This window comes from Stenella coeruleoalba (assembly GCF_951394435.1).
Source record: "Stenella coeruleoalba genome assembly, chromosome: 7".
Classification (NCBI taxonomy): Eukaryota; Metazoa; Chordata; class Mammalia; order Artiodactyla; family Delphinidae; genus Stenella; species Stenella coeruleoalba.
This window is the reverse complement of record NC_137153.1, coordinates 23,508,579-23,527,443: the sequence shown is the minus strand read 5'-3', so window position 1 is coordinate 23,527,443 and position 18,865 is coordinate 23,508,579. Positions and strand designations below refer to the sequence as shown.

At 46.4% G+C, this 18,865-nt stretch overlaps 1 protein-coding gene across 3 annotated transcripts in view; it reads right to left on the bottom strand.

Annotated features, from left to right (window-relative positions):
- BIN3 (bridging integrator 3) overlaps positions 1 to 16,153 on the bottom strand; it is a 43,644-nt gene extending 27,491 nt beyond the window's left edge. For all 3 annotated transcript variants that reach the window (XM_079926120.1, XM_079926119.1, XM_079926121.1), the window contains exon 1: positions 16,073 to 16,153. In XM_079926120.1, the coding sequence (XP_079782246.1) occupies positions 16,073 to 16,080 (8 nt within the window). In that variant the 5' untranslated portion in view covers positions 16,081 to 16,153. The remainder of the gene's footprint in view (positions 1 to 16,072) is intronic.
- Positions 16,154 to 18,865: the final 2,712 nt, after the last annotated feature.

Genomic DNA, 18,865 nt, shown 5'->3' with positions numbered 1-18,865 from the left:
ATATGACTGGGGACCAAAACGCTGACTAGAAGCTGTAAGTACATGAATAACGTCTGTCTATTGTGTGGGATGATCTGGCTGAGAAGTTTTGTGGGGGATCCTCGATGCCAGTTTGTACTCTTTTCTCCAAGGGAGGTAAAATTCCCTAGAGAAGATTCTTCCACTGTCTTGGACTGGGAATAAAGGCCCAGCTCACTGTTCTGGGAGCGGAGTAGAAGAGGCTGTGTGTGTGTGTGTGTGTGTGTGTGTGTGTGTGTGTGTGTGTGTGTGTGTGTGTGTGTGTGTGTGTGTGTGTGTGTGTGTCAGCACTCCACATGCATTCATCCACTTCATCCTCCTATGAAGTCCTGCCCTCACCTGTGCTTGAAGCGGATCTGGGTTTTGTGGGCCTGAAGCTTACACAATTTTGCATGCCCTTTAAAAAAGAGAGATTACAAAACTGCAAATATAAAAATAGGCCTGAAAGTGAATGTTTATTTAAACAGAGAAAAGAACATTATAAATTACAAGCTATAAAAGCTGACAAATAACATGAACATCAGAAAATCAAGAATAACCTAATATTTTTATTAATCATCTGCCTGACACACCTTTATGTTTATTTCTGCACATTTTTTTGGCTGCATAGTCTATGATTGCCTCTTCATGTGACACAGAGTTGATAAATCATTTCCTTAGAGAGAAAAGACACATAATTCAGCCTTTTCTCTAGTAGCGTTGATTGAAATTTGCTTTCTATTACTGACAGTTTAGAAAAGCTTTTTTTTCCAGCTTACTGGTAACATATAAATATAAACTTTAGGATTGTTGTAAAATTTAGGAAAATCTCATGTTTCTCTCATAAATAAACTATAAGATTTCAGGCAACATTTCAAATTTTCTTGTACAATGACTAATCTTAAATGCTCTCTGAATTAATGAGAGTAACTGGTCTGTCACTGAGGTCCTAGTAGGAGGGTATGAGTTTTATGTTATCTTTGTTATGTCTTTCATGTTAAATCCACTAGAAATTTAAATGTTTTAGCAATAGGTTCATATGATTTGCTCCTCCTCTTCATTAACTAGATCATCAGATAATCATCACTCCTATCTAAAACTGATCTTACTCTCTTAATGAATTACTAGCTTTGGTACAATGTGACAATGTTTTGTTATACTTTACATGATTTCAGAGTAATATCTATTGATTTCATTCTCACCTTTGTCACTTTTGTTTTGTGTTCTACTTTTATCCAATTTTTCTCTTAGCTATAAAATACATTTGAAGATGATCAAAAAAGGTATCCTTTGTGCGCTTCCAACTCAGGACTCTAATTTCTCACTTGTTTTATGTTTTTCAAAAATGTCTTTACAAACTGAAGTCAAAACAGCATACTCCCAATTCAACAACCCCCTCCAATCCTGTCCCATCCCAAAAAGGGTCTAGGCTACTCCAAAGCTGCCTGACATGAAGGGTAGTATAAAGAAGAAAAAGAAGGACCTAGAGATTGTCATACTGAGTGTAGTCAGACAGCGAAAGACAAATGTCATATGATATCGCTTATATGTGGAATCTAAAAAAATGGTACAAATGAACCTATTTACAAAACAGAAATTCAGAAATTGAGTCACAGATGTAGAAAACACCCTTATGTTACCAAGGGGAAAAAAGGGGGGGGAGGGATAAATTGGGAGACTGCGATTGACATATACACACTACTATATATAAAACAGGTAACTAATAAGAACCTATTGTATAGCACAGGGAACTCTACTCAATACTCTGTAATGAGCTATATGGGAATAGAATCTAAAAAAGAGTGGATACGCGTGGCTGATTCACTTTGCCGTACAGCAGAAACTAACACAACATTGTAAATCAACTAGACTCCAATAAATAATTAATTTTAAAAAAAAGGAGGAAAGGAAGGCAGAGATATTCTTAGCTGAGTGCAGTATAAATACATTTTCGAAGTTTACAGAAACACAGGATCATTTGAACACATGGCTAGGGTTCCTTCTAGGGCCCTGGACAAGGTCCATGTAAGCGAGGGGCCCTGAGGCTTAAGCTTCATTAGTTTCACACAGTAAATCCACCTCTGTGTGCGCTAGTAGAGAAACTCCCTGCTTCACACTCTCCAGGGGTGGGGCCCCTTCATTCTTCTGCTAGGGTGAGGTGGGGACAGTGTCCAGTGAAATGGCGTTGGGGAGGAGATGGTAGGACTCTCAACTTACTCATAAGCAGCTTTCAACCAATCCCCCTGATCTGAGTGTTCGGCTTCAGCCCACTCCTAGAGGTACCTAGTGTCACCAGTTCCTGAACCTTTGAGGATTCTGTGATGGAAGTTCTTGGTTTTCCTAAATGCCAGTTCACCACCTGGCCTTCTGGGAACTGCCAAGTCAGTTACCCCATGTCACTGCATTCCAATCCCCAAATGTTGTCAATGTCTGTTCTATTCTCCCTGAATTGGTAGGTTTATGACTTAAAAAAAATCACCTCACTGTGCTTTGTGTGGGATTTCTGAGGGAGATAAAATAGATGTACATTATTATACATTATAATGTATAATGTGTTATACATTATAGATGTGTATGTAGTATGTTATTATATACACCTGGTTTTATCTCCTGCACAAATCCCACAATTTGTCACCTTTACTCAGAAACTGCTTTATTAATTTTAAATAACAACTTTATGAGATGTAATTCACATACCGTAACATTCATCCCTTTTAAAGTGTACACTTTGGTGTTTTGGCTGTATTCACAGAGTTGTGCAACCATCACTACAACTGATTTTATTTTTTTTGGCAACGCTGCGTGGCTTGCTGGATCTTAGTTCCTTGACCGGGGATCAAACCTGCTCCCTTGGCAGCGAAAGAGCAGAGTCCTAACCACTGGGCTGCCAGGGAATTCCCACCACTAGCTAATTTTAGAATATTTTCATCACCCAAAAGGAAACCCTGTATCTATTAGCAGTCATTCACCATTTTGTAGTGTGGTACAAAGACACTTTCAGGCTCCATGGATTTGCCTGTTCTGGACATTTCATATAAATGGAATTATATAACATGTGGCCTTTTGTGTTTTCTAATTTTTTAATATGGTGTAGGTAAGGACCCTACTTCATTCTTTTGCATGTGACTATCCAGTTATTCCAGTACCGTCTGTTGAAAAGACTATTCCTTCTCCATTGAACTGGCATCCTTGTTAAAAATCAACTGACCATCAGTATAAAGGTTTATTTTTGGATTCTCAATTCTATTCCATTGATCTACATATCTATCTTTATTGCTAGTACCACATTGTCTTAGTTACCATTGCTTTGTAGTAAGTTTTGAGATTGGGAAGTGTGAGTCCTCCAACTTTGTTCTTCTTCGTCAAGATTGTTTTCGCTATTCTGTGTCCCTTGAATTTTCATATGAATTTTAGTGGTTTGTCTTTTATATTTAAATCTTTACTCCATGTAGAGTTTGAGTGTATGGCTAACCAGTTGTTTTAACATGATTTAAAAAATAATCCATCTTTGGGACTTCCCTGGTGGCGCAGTGGTTAAGAATCCGCCTGTCAATGCAGGGGACATGGGTTCGAGCCCTGGTCCAGGAAGATCCCACATGCCACAGAGCAACTAAGCCTGTGCGCCACAACTACTGAGCCTGCGCTCTAGAGCCTGCGAGCCACAACTACTGAAGCCTGCCCGCCTAGAGCCTGTGCTCCGCAACAAGAGAAGCCACTGCAGTGAGAAGCCTGCGCACTGCAACTAGAGAAAGCCGGCTTGCAGCAACAAAGACCCAATGCAGCAAAAATAAATAAATGAATGAATTAAAAAAATAATCTATCTTTGAAAAATCATTTTATCAGCATTAAATACTTCCGCTCTATATCATAGATCTGTCTACTCTTTTGACAATAACACAAATTTAATTATTTAGGTTTAAAACAGATCTTGATACCTAGTAAGCAAATCCCTTCTCATTACATTTCTTTTTCAGGTAATTTGGCTATTTTAATTTTGTTTTCATATTTAAGATGAAATTCAAAATCATCTGCTGTGTTTCCCCTTCCAAATCAGGATATTAATTACTGAAAATACATTATATTTATAGATTAACTTTTGAAGAACCTACATCTTTATAAATATTAGGTTTGCTCATTCAGGGCCAAAATACTTCTCTCCAGTCATTCAAGTCTTTTTATTATGCCCTTCAGTCTTAAGAGTTTTTTTTCACATAGGTCGTCTACATTTGTTTAGTTAAATATTAACATCCAAAAGTAACACTTATCTGTGAATTTTTTTGCCCTACACACGTCTTAGGTACATTCCATGGAATTTTATATTTTTGGTTATACTATAAATGGATTCTCTTTTTCATTTCATCTTCCTAGTACACAGGAAAGCTAGTGGGTGTTAAATATTTACCCCACAACCAATCACCACAGCTATACACCTAACCTACATAGCCCAAGAAATTTGGCTGGGGGAAAAAAAAAGAACTAATTGGGTTTTCCAAGTAGACAGTGATACCATTTTAAAATAATTGTAAAATTTCCCTCTTCTTCCCCAATATTTAATACCTATTTTTGTCTTGTATTATGGCATTGGCTAAAAATTACAGAAAAATGTTTTTCACTTTAGTAAGAATACCTCGAGTTTGATCTTTCACTATAAAATACGAAGAGGGCTCCTGGTTTATTTAGGAGGCTAATAGTAAGGAAATATTTTTCTGTTTCTAGTTTACTGAAAGATACAAAGACTGGATTTTTGAATTATATCAATGTCTTTTCAGCATGCATTTGGTGGACCTGTTGGTTCTCCTATGACCTAGTGCTGTGACGAACTGTGTGAATACATGTCCTAAGACTGAACCATCCTTCCATTACTGAAGTGAGCTCTGCTTGGTTAAAGGTACAGGTTAATTAACTTTGATGTGCATACATCTTGCTTTCTGATTATGACACAAAAGCACCTCAAGGGTAGGGACTCAATGTTATGCTTCTCTGCAACTCCTGCCAAGTGCTGTACTAGGCACAGTGCTATTTTCAACCTTTTACTGAATGAACAGTCAGTAAATATGTATTAGGGGCCTCCTTCATGCCTAGCACTACACGAGGTTCTAGGGACATCAGGATGAATACGGCAGACTCATTCTATGATCTCATGGAGCTTATAGTCTGGCTTCATACACATAGTAAGCAGGGAATCAATGATTAAATGAATGAGTAAAATGAGTCTATTGGCCCAGGGGCCCTATCAAATACCATACTCTAATTTAGGGTTCCTGAAAAAAGCTACTCTTAGATCAGGCTATATAAAGAACAAAGAAAGGTAATATCATTGTCCTTGGTCTCCCAATCCTTACCTGAGTAAAATAAAACCTAAAAAGGCATCGCCAGCTACAAGTATCAGCCTGGGTCAAGGGAAAGTAAATTCAGTGGAGACGGAGAGAACGAAGCTGGCCTTTGGCACTGGCAGTAAAGCCTGGCAAAGATATCAGAGTATGGGTCAAGGGAAAACATTTTCAAGAGCCTGAGAGGAAATATGAAAGGAGAAGAGTCTCCTGGGTTTATTCTCAGGCTGCCAAAGAGCAAATGTACTCCACTCTGCCAGAGAAAGAGCCAGAAAACTGGGGCAGGTGCCCTGATGGAGGGATCGGATTCTCTGCCACTGACGTGAAAGATGGTGAGACGAAAGAGCAAAGCAACTGCACGTCAACTGACTCTTCTGCCTCTTCTTCTCCTTGACCTCTTGATTTCACCCTGCGGTCTAGGCACCCGCAGGAACTCAGGGACGTCCTCAGGAGAAGCGACTGCTTTGGAAAGTGTGCGGCAAGACTGACAGTATCAGAGCATCTCAGAGCGGTGCTGTCCTGGCACGGCTGGGGCTCTGGGGCGGGGGGCTTCCAGACTTTTGTTCCTCCTCCTTCTCACAGCTTTCCTCAGGGCTCTCCCCCTGGAATCGGGTGGGTACGCAGAGATCCAGAGAGGAGACTGGGCTTGCTCCCCAGAGAATCTCTACGTTCTGGAAACCATCATGAAGGCTGTGAGCTTCCGGCCCCTGGAGTAGGATTCTTTACTTTGTTCTGCTTGCCATTCCATAAATATGAGCACCAGAGGGCAGGAGGAGGGATATTTTGGTCTCGGCAACAAAATGGAGAAAACATTTCTCTCAGCCCTACCCTTCTCCAACCCCCAACATGCCCCACCTCAAAAAAGAAAAAAAAAAGTTCTGTGTGTACAGAGGGAAAGGGGGGAAGAAAAAGGGTTCTATTTTCTTTCACAATAAAGAAAAGTCAACAGGATGTTCTCCAAAGCTACAAATATACTTTTTCAAACAGTAAATATCTCTATTAGCAGCATGATGCCAGTTGGCTAATTCTGTCTCAGGAAAACCTTTCCCCAAAAACTCCTGCTCTTGGGTAATGTCTATTTACAAAACCAGCTTTTGTGCATTTTCGATTTGCTAGGTTTCTCAATCTTTTGTTTCCCCACCCCCTCCACTGCAGAGGCAGAGGAGAGAGGCAGGCCCGGATGGCAGCTGGGTGGGGATCCCCTGGTCACCCCAGCAGATTCCCCGAGCCCCACCTTCTTTGGAGAGTCCTCCACTCCATTACCAAGAACAGCTTAAAGAAGCTAAAACCTACCCCCTCCTCCCTGGCCTTCACTGGGCCTCCAGAATTTGTTTCTACTGAGCCTGAATGGGCCGAGGCCTTGCCCGGGGGTGGAGAGAACCCTGGAATGATTCAGTCAACCCAACCGTGTATCATCCCGATATCTCCAGCTGGGCAAAGATCACAGTTTTGGGGGTGGGGCGTGGGGGGAGGGGAGGGAGGTGAGAACAAAGGGAGGGCTGAGCAAAGAGTAGGAGGCAGCAGATAGTGGCTGAAATCCTGGCTCTCCGGGGAGTGGTCTGGGCCTGAGTCACTGTCTCGGCAAGAGCAGGAAGGTGGGCGAAAGGCAGCAGCTTCTGCAGGCTGGAAGGACAAGCCCCTCCTCCCCCATCCTTCTGTCACTCTATCCTCCGGTCGCTGCCTTCTCTGGTCTGAGGCCCCACCAAGGCTACCACCACCTTGACAATCGGAGAGAGCAAACAGTGGGCCGGGGCCAGGGCAGGGTTTATGGAGAGTCAGCTGGCTCCGGCGGAGCAGCTGCTTGTTGGATGCCATCCTCTCTGAAGGGCCAGCTGGCCACAATGCCCGGGGCCAAGGAAAGTTCAGCCCAAGCAAGGACGTGAGAGACCCACCCCATCAGAAGGGGAAATGGCCTGAGCTGTGAAGGATCCATTTCCAGTGCCTATGACCATAGCCTCTCCAGCCCCACCTCAGTCCTTCCCCTAAATTAGCTGGATTCCGAACCAGAGCACAGACACCACCACTCTCGCTTGCCACCAGTCCGAGGAGGTATGTGTGTGTTTAAAAATAAAAGGCACGACTCTGTGACTTGGCTGATTTGTTACTTGACCAGAACAATGGCCCAGCTCAGCTGTGATCCCTCCTTCCCCATGCTCCCCGGGCTGACCGCTGAAAAGGAAAGACAGAACGAATCACAGAATGTTGAGTGAGATCATCCAATTAAAGTGATCATTTATTGAGCATCTACTATTGCCAGTGTCTGCGCTAGGTGCTTCCGATATGTCAGCTCATTCAGAGTGCTGCCCTCCCATATTTCACCCAAGAGACGGCGTACTGGATGAGGGGGTGGACTGTGGAGCCAGGCTGCCTGGGTTCAAGATCTGGCTCTGCCAGCTCTGAGACTTGGATAACTTACCTAATTTCCCTGTGTCTCAGTTTCCCTGTCTATAAAATAGGATCATAACATACCTATTTTATAGGGTCGCTGTGAAAGCTAAGTGAGTTTAATCTTTAAAATAGTTCCCAGCCTACAGTAAGCAGCCTGGGAGTACCTGTCGCAAAGATGATGGTGGTGGTATTTTGATGATGATGATCAAACTGAGGCCCAGATGGGGGACTTGCACAAAATTACACAGAGGTAAGTATGGTCAGGAAACCTGAAATGGTTGTTTTCTGTTTGGGGAGCACACAGGAGTCCCTGCCATAACCACCACTACCAGGTCCAAGTTAATATATTTGCTTAAAATTGAGTGGTGACTTCCTCGTGAGTAGGAAAAGGATTTGTGACACAAGTTTGGAGGCTGATGGAATATCCAGAGGTCAAGAAAAGAGAGGAAGGAAGGCAATTCAGGGAGGTGGTTGGATTTTTTTTTTTTTTTTGGCAGCTCTTTAAGAAACTCCTAATATTTGACAGACAAGTTACTACCTATTCTCATTCTAACCTGCTAAGATAAGAAGAAGTAGAAACTCGGTTTTCCCATTTTATAATAGGGAATCAGAAGACATTTGGAGGGGAAAGCCTTGTCCTGCCTACTGAACAAGCCAGAGAGAAGCCTCCTATGGCCTGACTTCCACTCTGATGGGTTCACAGTGGCTGAGGGCAGACACTCTGAGAAGCACCAGACCAGCTGAGGCACTAGCTCTAATCTCATTCTCACTCGTCCCTTACGAAGCACCAGACCAGCTGAGGCACTAGCTCTAATCTCATTCTCACTCGTCCCTTACCAACCAGGAATCTTAAAAAGAGCTTTCACTCCACCGTTTCCTCTTCTCTGTTGAAGGTTTGGCCCCTAGAAGCAGAAGGAGGGCTGGGATGGAAACCCACTTCTAGGCCTGCCTGCCTCGGTCATCCCCAGCTTTTGGCCACAGGAGGCAATAATTCTCCTGCTATGAGGTCAGCCTTAGCCATGATACTGGTCAGGCTAGGCATGACGACAGTTACAGAAATATTGGAAACACTCAGAAAATTATAGAGCAGAGCACATATAATAAATACTCATGTACCCACCACCTAGCATTGTCAAATTCTAACACTGAGCCGTACTTGCTTCGGGTCTTATTCTTCAAGCAGCACACCAGCACAGATACTGCTGAAGCTCCCTGAGCGTTCCAGCCTGATCCCATTTCCTTCCTTCCCTCCCTCCTGTTATCCTTGAGGTAACCACTACCCCGAATTCAGTGTTTATTAATCCTATACTTTTGCTTCATAAGTTTGAATCCATAAGCACAACATAGTGTTGTTTTACAGATCTAAACTTTATACAAATAGTACAACATTGAATGTATCATTTCCGAACTAGCCTTTTATGTTGGGCCTTATGTTTCTGAGATTTGCCCCTGCTGATACACATGGCTCACTTCATTCATTCTGACACTGCGTATTTCACTATGTAATGACACCATGTTTTATTTTCCCATTCTTCAGAGGCTAGACATGTATAAACAATGAAGCAGCGGACATTTCTGCTCAGGTCTCCTGCTGCACAGGTGCAGAAGTTTCTCTGGGTGAGGGGCAGGCCCGTCTTTGGCTGTGTGAGGCACTACAAAATCTCCCAGTGGTTGCGTCAGTTCCCCACCCCACTCAGCAGATGCCAGTTCCCACCGCTCCTCATCCTCAGATACTTGGCATTGCCAGACTAAATTGCCCATTTTTGCCAGTCTGATGGCTGTGAAATGACATTTCATTTCTCAATGTTGGTTTAATCTGCTCTCCCTGATTACTAATAAATGGAACATCTTTGTTTTTTTTTTTTTGCGGTACGCAGGCCTCTCACTGTTGTGGCCTCTCCCGTTGCAGAGCACAGGCTCCGGACGCGCAGGCTCAGCGGCCATGGCTCACGGGCCCAGCCACTCTGCGGCATGTGGGATCTTCCCGGACCGGGGCACGAACCCGTGTCCCCTGCATCGGCAGGCGGACTCTCAACCACTGCGCCACCAGGGAAGCCCAATGGAACATCTTGATTTAGGCGTTTGTCTACCTGGCTTTTCTTTTCTATATAAAGTGGTTGGCGGCTTTCAAATCTATGCAATAAGTTCTTAGGCAGAACCAGCCAGCATTCTTTACAGCCGCCCCTTCTGTATTCCTTATTTATAACCAATGACAAACAACCAAATAAAGAACACTATCTTTACCTGGCTGGAGTCACAGGTATAAGCTTCTAGTCTGAATATTTGTAATAAACTCCTAGAAAAGTGTTTTTCAAACCGGGGTGTGTAGAACACCCATCCCTCACCGATCAGTTACACTGCTACACATCATTCCATTGTAAACATCTATCAAAATTAGTCATGAAATCAACTGAAGTGGGTCATGGTTTAAAAAACAAAATAAAACATAGTAGAAAATATCTGAGTGCATTGTACACATACAATGTGAAACTTATTTCGTGTGTGTGTGTGTGTGTGTGTGTGTTTGTGTGTCTGTTGATATCAAAGGCATTTCTGACTGCAAGCTGTGGTCAAAAAACTTCGGAAGCCACTGTCCAAGGTACCCCGCCCCCAACTCCATTCTTTCTCTTTTCTGAGTTATCCTGCAGACCACTGCCAAATTAACCTGACAAAAATCATTGCTTTTGCCCTGCCACTTCCCTGCTCAAAAACCTTCAATTTTCGGAAGCCTAGGCTCAATTTCAATTCCTCAGCATGGCACTGAAAGTGCTTACAGTATGGCCCCAACCAGAGTGCCAGCTTTCATCAATGAAGCTTCCACCCAAATCACTATTTACTAAACCCAAGCTGGCCTCCTGACTGCCTGCCCCCAACACTCTTCACGCATTCTGTCTCCACACACCCTTTTCACACCATTCTTCTAACCTGCACACCCCTCTCCTGTTCCCCACTGCAACAGGACACGCTTGCTACGTCAAGGTTCAGTTAAAATCACATCCTCTGCTTGAAGTCTTTCTTTCTGCCACAGGGACGTTTAGTGATCTGCCGTCATTCTTGTGAACCTCCGGCACTTTCCATACACCGGCCGAAGACAAGGATGGATTCTTAAAGCATTTTGAATGTCTCCCAGTGTTTAGCACAGGCCCTTGTACATTAAAAATGTTCGATACGCATTAAATCAACAAAGATTCATTGAGCACTATCTGTGTGCAACAAACTATACTGGGCTCTACTTAATAGATTAGCCACCAGAATAATGGTTTGGGGAAAACAACTTTAATAGTTTAACTGCCAATTTGAAAGCTACCTCAACACATTTACTTAAAAGTATAATATACAAGAAAACACCTTTGACTGTGAAGCTGTGGGACTCAAGGTACTTGACTCTTTCCAACTACTCCAAAATCGGGAAAAGGTCCCTTCCCCCCTTGTTACGAAAGGCTGAAAGAAGAGTTTTACATTTGTTCCCAAAACAATGTTGAATATAGAATCTCATGGGTTCCTCATGGGGTCCCTGCCTTCTAGGCATTACTATGCTGTTTACACAGGAGGAAGAAGCTTGGGGAGAGCCTGGTCTGTCCAAAGTCACAGAAGCAAGTGATAAGGCTGCCCCATGCAGGGAGGCCCCAGAATAGGAAGAAGCTGAGATGGTCCAGAATACCTGGAGGTCTGCAGGACACAGGACTTCCTCTATCACTTTACCTGTGAAAACTGGTCACTTCCTGTAATTCACTACCAACCCGGTGGTGTCAATACGGCCTAGCAAAGTCAGACACCTTCCTTTGGGATCCAGTCAGCTTGGGAATGGTCTTCCACTTTCCTAATCTTCCTGTTTAAGCACAGGGAGTACTCAGGAGATGCAGGTTTCAGTTCCAGTTCCACCAGGTGAGTGAATTCGGGTAAGTTGTCAAAGGGAGATAATCAGACCTGAACTGCAAAATTCAAAGGGTAGATGTGGGGATGATATCAGAGAATGGATGGGAAAGTACTGTGCAAAGTTAAAAGCACTATATGAATGTAAGATAGCACTGGTGATGCTAGAGGGAAAAGAGACTCCACCGAGAAAATGTTTGCAATTGCATGGATGGTTCCCTCTGATCCAGCAGTTTACCGTCCTTCCTTACATTCCATCCACTTCATTTGACAATTACCGATTAGGTACCCACTATGTGCAAGACAGTATGTGTACACACAGATGGAGAAGCTGTAGATCATGCTCTCACGGACTTTATGTGGGAGAGAGGCGCACGTTTGTGATACGTGGATAGCGTGGGAGTACTACAAGAGAAGCACCATGGAGCTCGAGAATAAAGGAGTTTGGGTGGGGGAAGGGTGGGGAGGGGAGGGCAGAGAACAGAGACAGCCTCAGAGAGCCTCGGAAGCCACTTCTTCATGTTAACAATAGCATGCTTAGAGGCTCTTCACTTCAGGAAGTGGCCAGTAGCTTTTGCACATTTTTATCTTAAATTTTTTCCTGAGTGAAGGCAAGTCAGTAAATGGGAAGAAAGTCCTCATTCATACATTCTGTAAACATTTACTGATTGCCGGGAACAGCGCTAGGGATACAGTGGTGACCAAGAGACAGCCTCTGCTTTCAACAGCTCATGGACTAGTGGGCTGACTGAAAAGTAAGCCAAGAATTCAAGTACAGATGCTAACGGTGGTCAGAGGAGGGGCACCCCACTCAGCTTGGCAGGGTGTGGGGGGCCGTTCAGGGAAGACCCTCAGAGGAGCTGAAGCCTGCCCTGACTCTTTAAGGATGAGTGGATGTTGGCCTGGGGGATGGCGGGTGGGGAGGTGAGGGGAGTAAAGGGCATTTTGGGCAGGGGAATGGCACGCACAGAGGAGCAGGGGCACGAGAGACCAGGAGAAGCTTGGACACAGGAGTGAAGGGGGACAGCCAGATCCAGAAGGGCCTTAGTTAGGCCATGGCCTCCAGTCTCCAGTTAGTTAGGCCTTAGTTAGGCCATGGCCCAGAGTTAGGCCTTTATCCTGAAGATGATGGGGAGGGTATACATGGTGAGAACAGGAAAAAAAAAAAAAAAAGATGTTCCCTGAGGAATACCAATATTTAAGGGGCAGAAGAGCCCAGAAGAGTCAGAAAACAAAATAGCATCCGCAGGGTTTCCATTCTTTTTTTTTTTTTGCGGTACGCGGGCCTCTCACTGCTGTGGCCTCTCCCGTTGCGGAGCACAGGCTCCAGACGCGCAGGCTCAGCGGCCATGGCTCACGGGCCCAGTCGCTCCGCGGCATGTGGGATCTGCCCGGACCGGGGCACGAACCCGTGTCCCCCGCATCGGCAGGCGGACTTTCAACCGCTGCGCCACCAGGGAAGCCCAGGGCTTCCTTTCTTTTCACAACAGGTCTGGGTGACAAAGTATCAGCTGAGCTTATCCATTCCGTGTTATAAGTGGAGAAAACAAGACAGAGGAAGATCAGACGCCTAACCAGGCCACACTGAGAATGAGGGAACCAGAGCCTGAACTCAGCACTCCAACTCCTACCAAATTTATCTGCACTGACTTTAATTTCCTTCCTTCTGAGTCAGACTCCTGAACCTCTAGGTATAGGACGATTTCCTCCAGCAGTGCTCCGTTTTCCTCGTCACTGAAGCCTAAGATCACCATGAAGGTGTGTGGTTCCAAGGAAGGCTATGGGTCCTGGAGACAGCTAAGCAAGATTAAGGTCACTATCCTTAATTCCATTTAATTCTCCCTCCACACCATAATAAAGACACACAACACACACACACACACACACACACACACACACACACGGAGAGGGGGGTGACACGGAGGAGGAAAGGTAAGAAAGCAGCACTTGGCTTGGGGCCAAGAGGTGGATCAGTGATCTGAGATGTAAACATCAAATGCCTTCCTCCGAGCAGAGCCCACCACTGGGCCACCTTGCTGAAAAGCAGATCAGTGGACGGATGGATGAGTAGATGGTACAGGAAGGCAGCAAGCGCCCACTAAACAAACAGGCGGTGGGCGGGCTGCATGCACTGAGGAAGCAGAGAACAAAGACCTCTCACTCTTCATGCAAAGTCCACAGTGTGCAAAGGGCACCAATATTGGACATTTCTCACTGTGACATTTTGAAAGTCCAGCCTAGCCCAGAACAATGGTTACCCTCTGGGGACCATGGGCCGCGTACCCCTAGGCCTTATTCGACGATGGCTGGCATATCCCATGTGCTTGGTGAACTTGACCTTGGGCATCAGACTCCCATGACGGCTCTACGTCACTCTGGTCTCTTCCCCCACTGAAAATTCCAATCTCGGATGAATGGATGGATTCATTCTGGGAGCAGGAAAACCACTCCAGGAGTGAATCAGAAGGACCCAGCCCTGGTCCCCTTGCCAGCCATTGAGCCAGGAACTGAGTGCAATTGTGTGCCCAGGCGCTGGTGCTATTCCCCTCTCAGGGAGAGAGGGTCAGGGGCCACGCAAGAGATGACGTAGAAGCCCTCTAAGGAGGAAGAGAAAGGAACCTCAGCTTTGAGGGACAAAGCCACCCTTTTGGTTGTGACCCTCAGTCCAAGGAGGTGCCAAGATGTGTGTGTATTGTTAAATTAATTCTACTGGACAAAATCTCAGCTTTGGCTGGGCAGTTACTTGTCAATTTCAATTCTCTCCAGCCTGAAATAGGCTACTAGTTTTTCAGAAAAAGGATTTCTGTAAGACAGGTGGAAACAATGCGTCTCAGATCACCCAGAGACGACTCTACCTTTAGTGGCCTCTGCTCTACTCTTCTCCTGATTTGTGAAGGAAAGATCAATTCATTCTTAAGAATTGTAAATGCCAGTCTAGGCAACGTAAAGCACCTTGTACTGTCTGCTTTTGGAGACATTAGGTAAGAGAACTCCAAAGATTCAAGATGCAGCAGGCAAGAAGTCATCTACATCACAAAGTAAAGGGACCCAGGTTGATCCTTTAAGGAAGTAATCCCTCTAGGAAGGGGAATTGAAGGATTGCCACTATGCCCATCACTAACCAGGTTATAACAAGACGCGAAAGTTAGCTTTTTAAGGCTCCAGCCCCCTATCGGCCTCCTGGAGCAAAGGTGGAGGGAAAAGGAGCAGCTCCTGCTGGGGCTCGTTAGGGGGTTGCTCGGGGCTGACCCCCACGCGCTGGTGCTGTCTGACATCTGTCGGTCAACCTTCGTCTAAGAAGCTGGGGGGAGGAGGGGACAGAAATGGCTTACATTTTACATTACAGGGCTGTCCCTGACACTGAATGACATCAGTTGTCTGTGGCCAGAGCTTAGTCTCCATTGATGGCCAAATGTGAGGCTGCAAGCGCCTTCCTAAAGAATATTCTACCATCTTCACTCGTTCATAACTAGCTAATGTGCACTTTTCGTAAAGCAACAGGCTAGACTCTGAGGAAAGAGTGGCAAACATGTACCCTATGCCAACGTAACTTGGATTCCAAAAGGACTGATTCATCTTGTACATCTCCGGGGATCAATGTATTCATACAAGCACACTTTAGTTGGATGCCCTGAGGTTTGCGTTGTGGATATACAGGCCCTCAAGCCTGAAGGTAAGGTCCTTTGGGCAAACTGAGTCTTACAAAAGAAATCAACCATTGAACATGATCAAGTGTCTACTATGAGCCAAGTATCATACAGTTCCATAGCAACGCACGTGCCAGCTCTGGAGTTGTGACTACTACTCTGAGGCTCCCTGGCTTCTTTTCTCATGGCTTGATAGTTCCCATAACATTTAAGCTTACTTACGTTAATTTAACAGGGAAAGCAAAGAGTGTGTAAGGCCCTGGAAAAAAATTAGTCCAATCCCATAATGGGAGTGCGGGTGGCGTGTAATTCTGGCTCCTACCGAAAGAGAAGCAAGTTTTGTCTCTTGAAGACTAAGTGGAGCAAAGGCTACTCGTCTGAAAGCTAGGGGTTTTGATCCATGAGCTGGGCTCAGACGGCCAGAGTGAGGGCCACCTGGCAGTGGTGGAGAGATGCCCACGTGGGAGAGAGAAGTGGATATTTCTCAACGGATACTTAGTAAAGGAGGTAACAGGGGCGTCCCTCACTTCACGCAGCTGAGAGAAGACGGACGGGACCAGCACCTTGGTACAGAGTCAGCAAAGAGACGCGGGATCCCACTCTAAAGGGATCCCCCGCCCCACCTCCCGGTGAGGCCTGCCGAGAGCTGGAGCCTCCAGGAAAGCACCAGAGGAAAGCCCCTTGAACGACCCCAAGGGCTGGGGCCAACTGGGCCCTGCTCCGGGGCAGAGGGTCCGCGGGCAGCGCGGGCCAAGGGACTCAAGTCGGACGGACGCAGGGCAAAGCGCATTGCAGGCCGGGGGCTCCAGCTGCCCCCGCCGCCTGGGCCCCACTCACCAGCTCATGGTCCCGAAGCTGGCCCTGCCGCCGGGGTCCTCAGCTGCACCTCGGTCCTGGGGGATCGCTTCCGGATTCAGCCAGTCTCCAGGAAGTGACGTGAGCCCCGCCCCCCTCTGCCCGGAAGAGGCGGGCCGGGAGGACGGGGCTAGACGCATTAACCCTTCCGCTGCCGCTGGCTTTCGCGGAGTTGCCCTGTCCCGCGACCCTCGCGCCTAGGCTTAGGGGCTCCAGAGGATTTAGCCTGTGGCGGGGGCATGAGGACCCCTGGGTGCGTTTTGTACCTTAAACGCTGACTTGGTAAAATTCTCCTCCACGGACTACACGTGTTGCTTAACCGGGAATTGCCTTAGTTTTTCAGTTTGTAAGGAGATTTCTCATCCAGGGACAGTAGCAGTAATTAATTGTCTAGCGGGGGCAGGGGGGAAAGGAGCGATGAAGGAGTGGGTGTGAGGGAGACTTACATTCACTCTACGGTCTTCTGTATCTTTTAAATTTTGTACCCTGTACATAGTTACCTGTTGCAAAGAAACAAATGGATCTCTTCGCTCCTCCAAAATGGCACAGGGCTCTGAATAGAAAATAGAATAGTGCTTTTCAGGTTGGCATGTTCTGTGGATTTACTCAACAAAAGAGGACAAAGAGTAAGGGTTGCTCCCAGTCTTCCAGTCTTCCCTCTGTGCTCGGCACTACAGAACCCAAATGATGTGAATGGTTCCATTTTTATGCTCATTCATTTAACACATATTCATTGGGCTCCTACAATGTGCCAGACACTGAGCTAACTTCAAGGATACAACCATGAAAAAGCAGTATGGATCCTGCCCTTATGCCCTCCCAGGGCTACTTACCTGGAGAGAGAGATAAACAGGCAGCAAAGTAATAATATATGATGGGCAAGAAAGTGCTGTGGCAGCCTGTAAGGCCCCCCCTCACTCCCAACTGCACATGGAGTTTTAGTGAAGGCTTCTGGGAGGAGCCAATGGGTAAGCCACATCCTGAAGGCAAATCAGGCTGGCCCGGTGAGTCTGAGGGGAGGGCTGGGGAGAGTCCAGGCAGAGGGAACCTATGGTGGCTGAGAAGAGGACTGAGTTCCAGGCAAGCAGCTCACTTGCCGTGGGTCTTCCAAAATCCCTCCTAAGCTGTTCTGGGCCAAGTTGGCTTCCTCACCCTCCCAAATCTCCCTGCCTTAGAAGAGAGAGCAGCAGGCAGTGAGGCTGCTGGTAACTGCTGGACACCCAAGGGCCTTCTCTCTAAGAATTCTGCTTCAAATGGGCTTTAGTGTTATAAGGGATGCTTGGGGAGTAGCTAAGCTGATGAACTAGGGCAAAGAAATGTATAGTTTGTTCTGACCTCCCAGGGCAGGGTGGAGGGCTTGGCCAGGGGGAATAGGGGAGCTCAGAAAATTGTCCAGGGGAGGTTGTCTCTCATTTATATTTTCTCTTTCCATTCTTGAGTGGGCCCCCAAGCACATCACACAGATCAGCTTCATCACCATTGTTACTCCTCAGGAAACAGGCCACAATGAGCACTAGAGCAGCCTTGAAGAGTAAAGAGGAAGAAGAGAAGTCACCAAAGGGCAGCTGGGGCAGAGAGTGTGGGCAAAGGGAAGGACGGTCCTTGCTGCTTTGCACAGGGTGTGATAAATGGACGGAGGGTGCAGTGTGCTTATGAGGCTCCTGGAATTTCAGCGCGTGTGGATGGCTTCCCCACCTGCTTCCTCCTTTCCCCCTACTCTGTCTCCCCTGGTTATTGCCCCACAGTGCTAAAGAGTTTCCAAGTATTAACCTAGGCAAGCGCCGTAACCCAGGGCAAGTCTGTTTGAGGGCTGTGGGGTGGAAACCACATCTGCGGGGCAAGAATGATGAGTTCTAGATTAAGAATCTGGAGGAGTACTGGGCTCTAGTTCTTTAACCCTACAGCTGATGAGTCCCATCTCCTTTCCGGGTCTTGGCCCCCTCATTTAAAAGATGAGTAGATGGATCACATCACCAAAGTCTCCAATAGTTTGAGAATCCAAGTCAACTCTCTTGTTGACTCCAGAGGCCCTCAGGAAACAGGAGAATGGGGAAGGCATGTGAGATGGGGCCCAAACAGAGAGGCAAACCCAGAGAAGTGAGCTGGTCTGAGGAATCATGGATGTCTTGGAATGAAGCCAAACATGTACCTTCTGGGATGGAAGGATTCAGACTGAGGCCCTACTAAGGCTGTGCTGCTTACTTTCAACCCCAAACCTTTCAGGTAGCCAGCAGGACGTTTGAGGGGACTAGGAAGAGTGCTGGCTTCCTGGGAGTCTGTAAGGAGAGTGCCTGCCCTGAGCTGAGCTCCGTCTACTTACCTGTGGCTCATTGGTTCAGCTTGAGGCCTGCTGGGCTGAGGCAGGCATCCCGCTATCCTGTGGACCCACAGGCTTCCCTCCGTGAGTGTGGCATGCCATGTACTGATTCCTGGGGAGCTGAGCATGAGGAAGCACAAACACCTCCCACTGTTGGGGAAAACTCAGGGGCAGGGTCTCTAGACCCAGGGCTGGGAGCTATGTCTTTCTCTTCTGTAACCAAAGGACAGCACAATACAGGTTGACCCTGCCCCTTCAGTGGGTGGGGTGGAATAGAACACAAGCAAATTCAGTTTCTAAGTGGAAGCAGAGAGTGGAGGAGCTTTGGGTAGAGGCAGATGCTCCTGGTTTCAAGCCTGGTGACTACTGCTTTCTCCCCAGAAGCCTAAGCCGGAAGTTTAATGAGTGTTCAGGTAGCAGAGATCTACTTTAGGGGACAAAGCTATTTACCAGAGGGA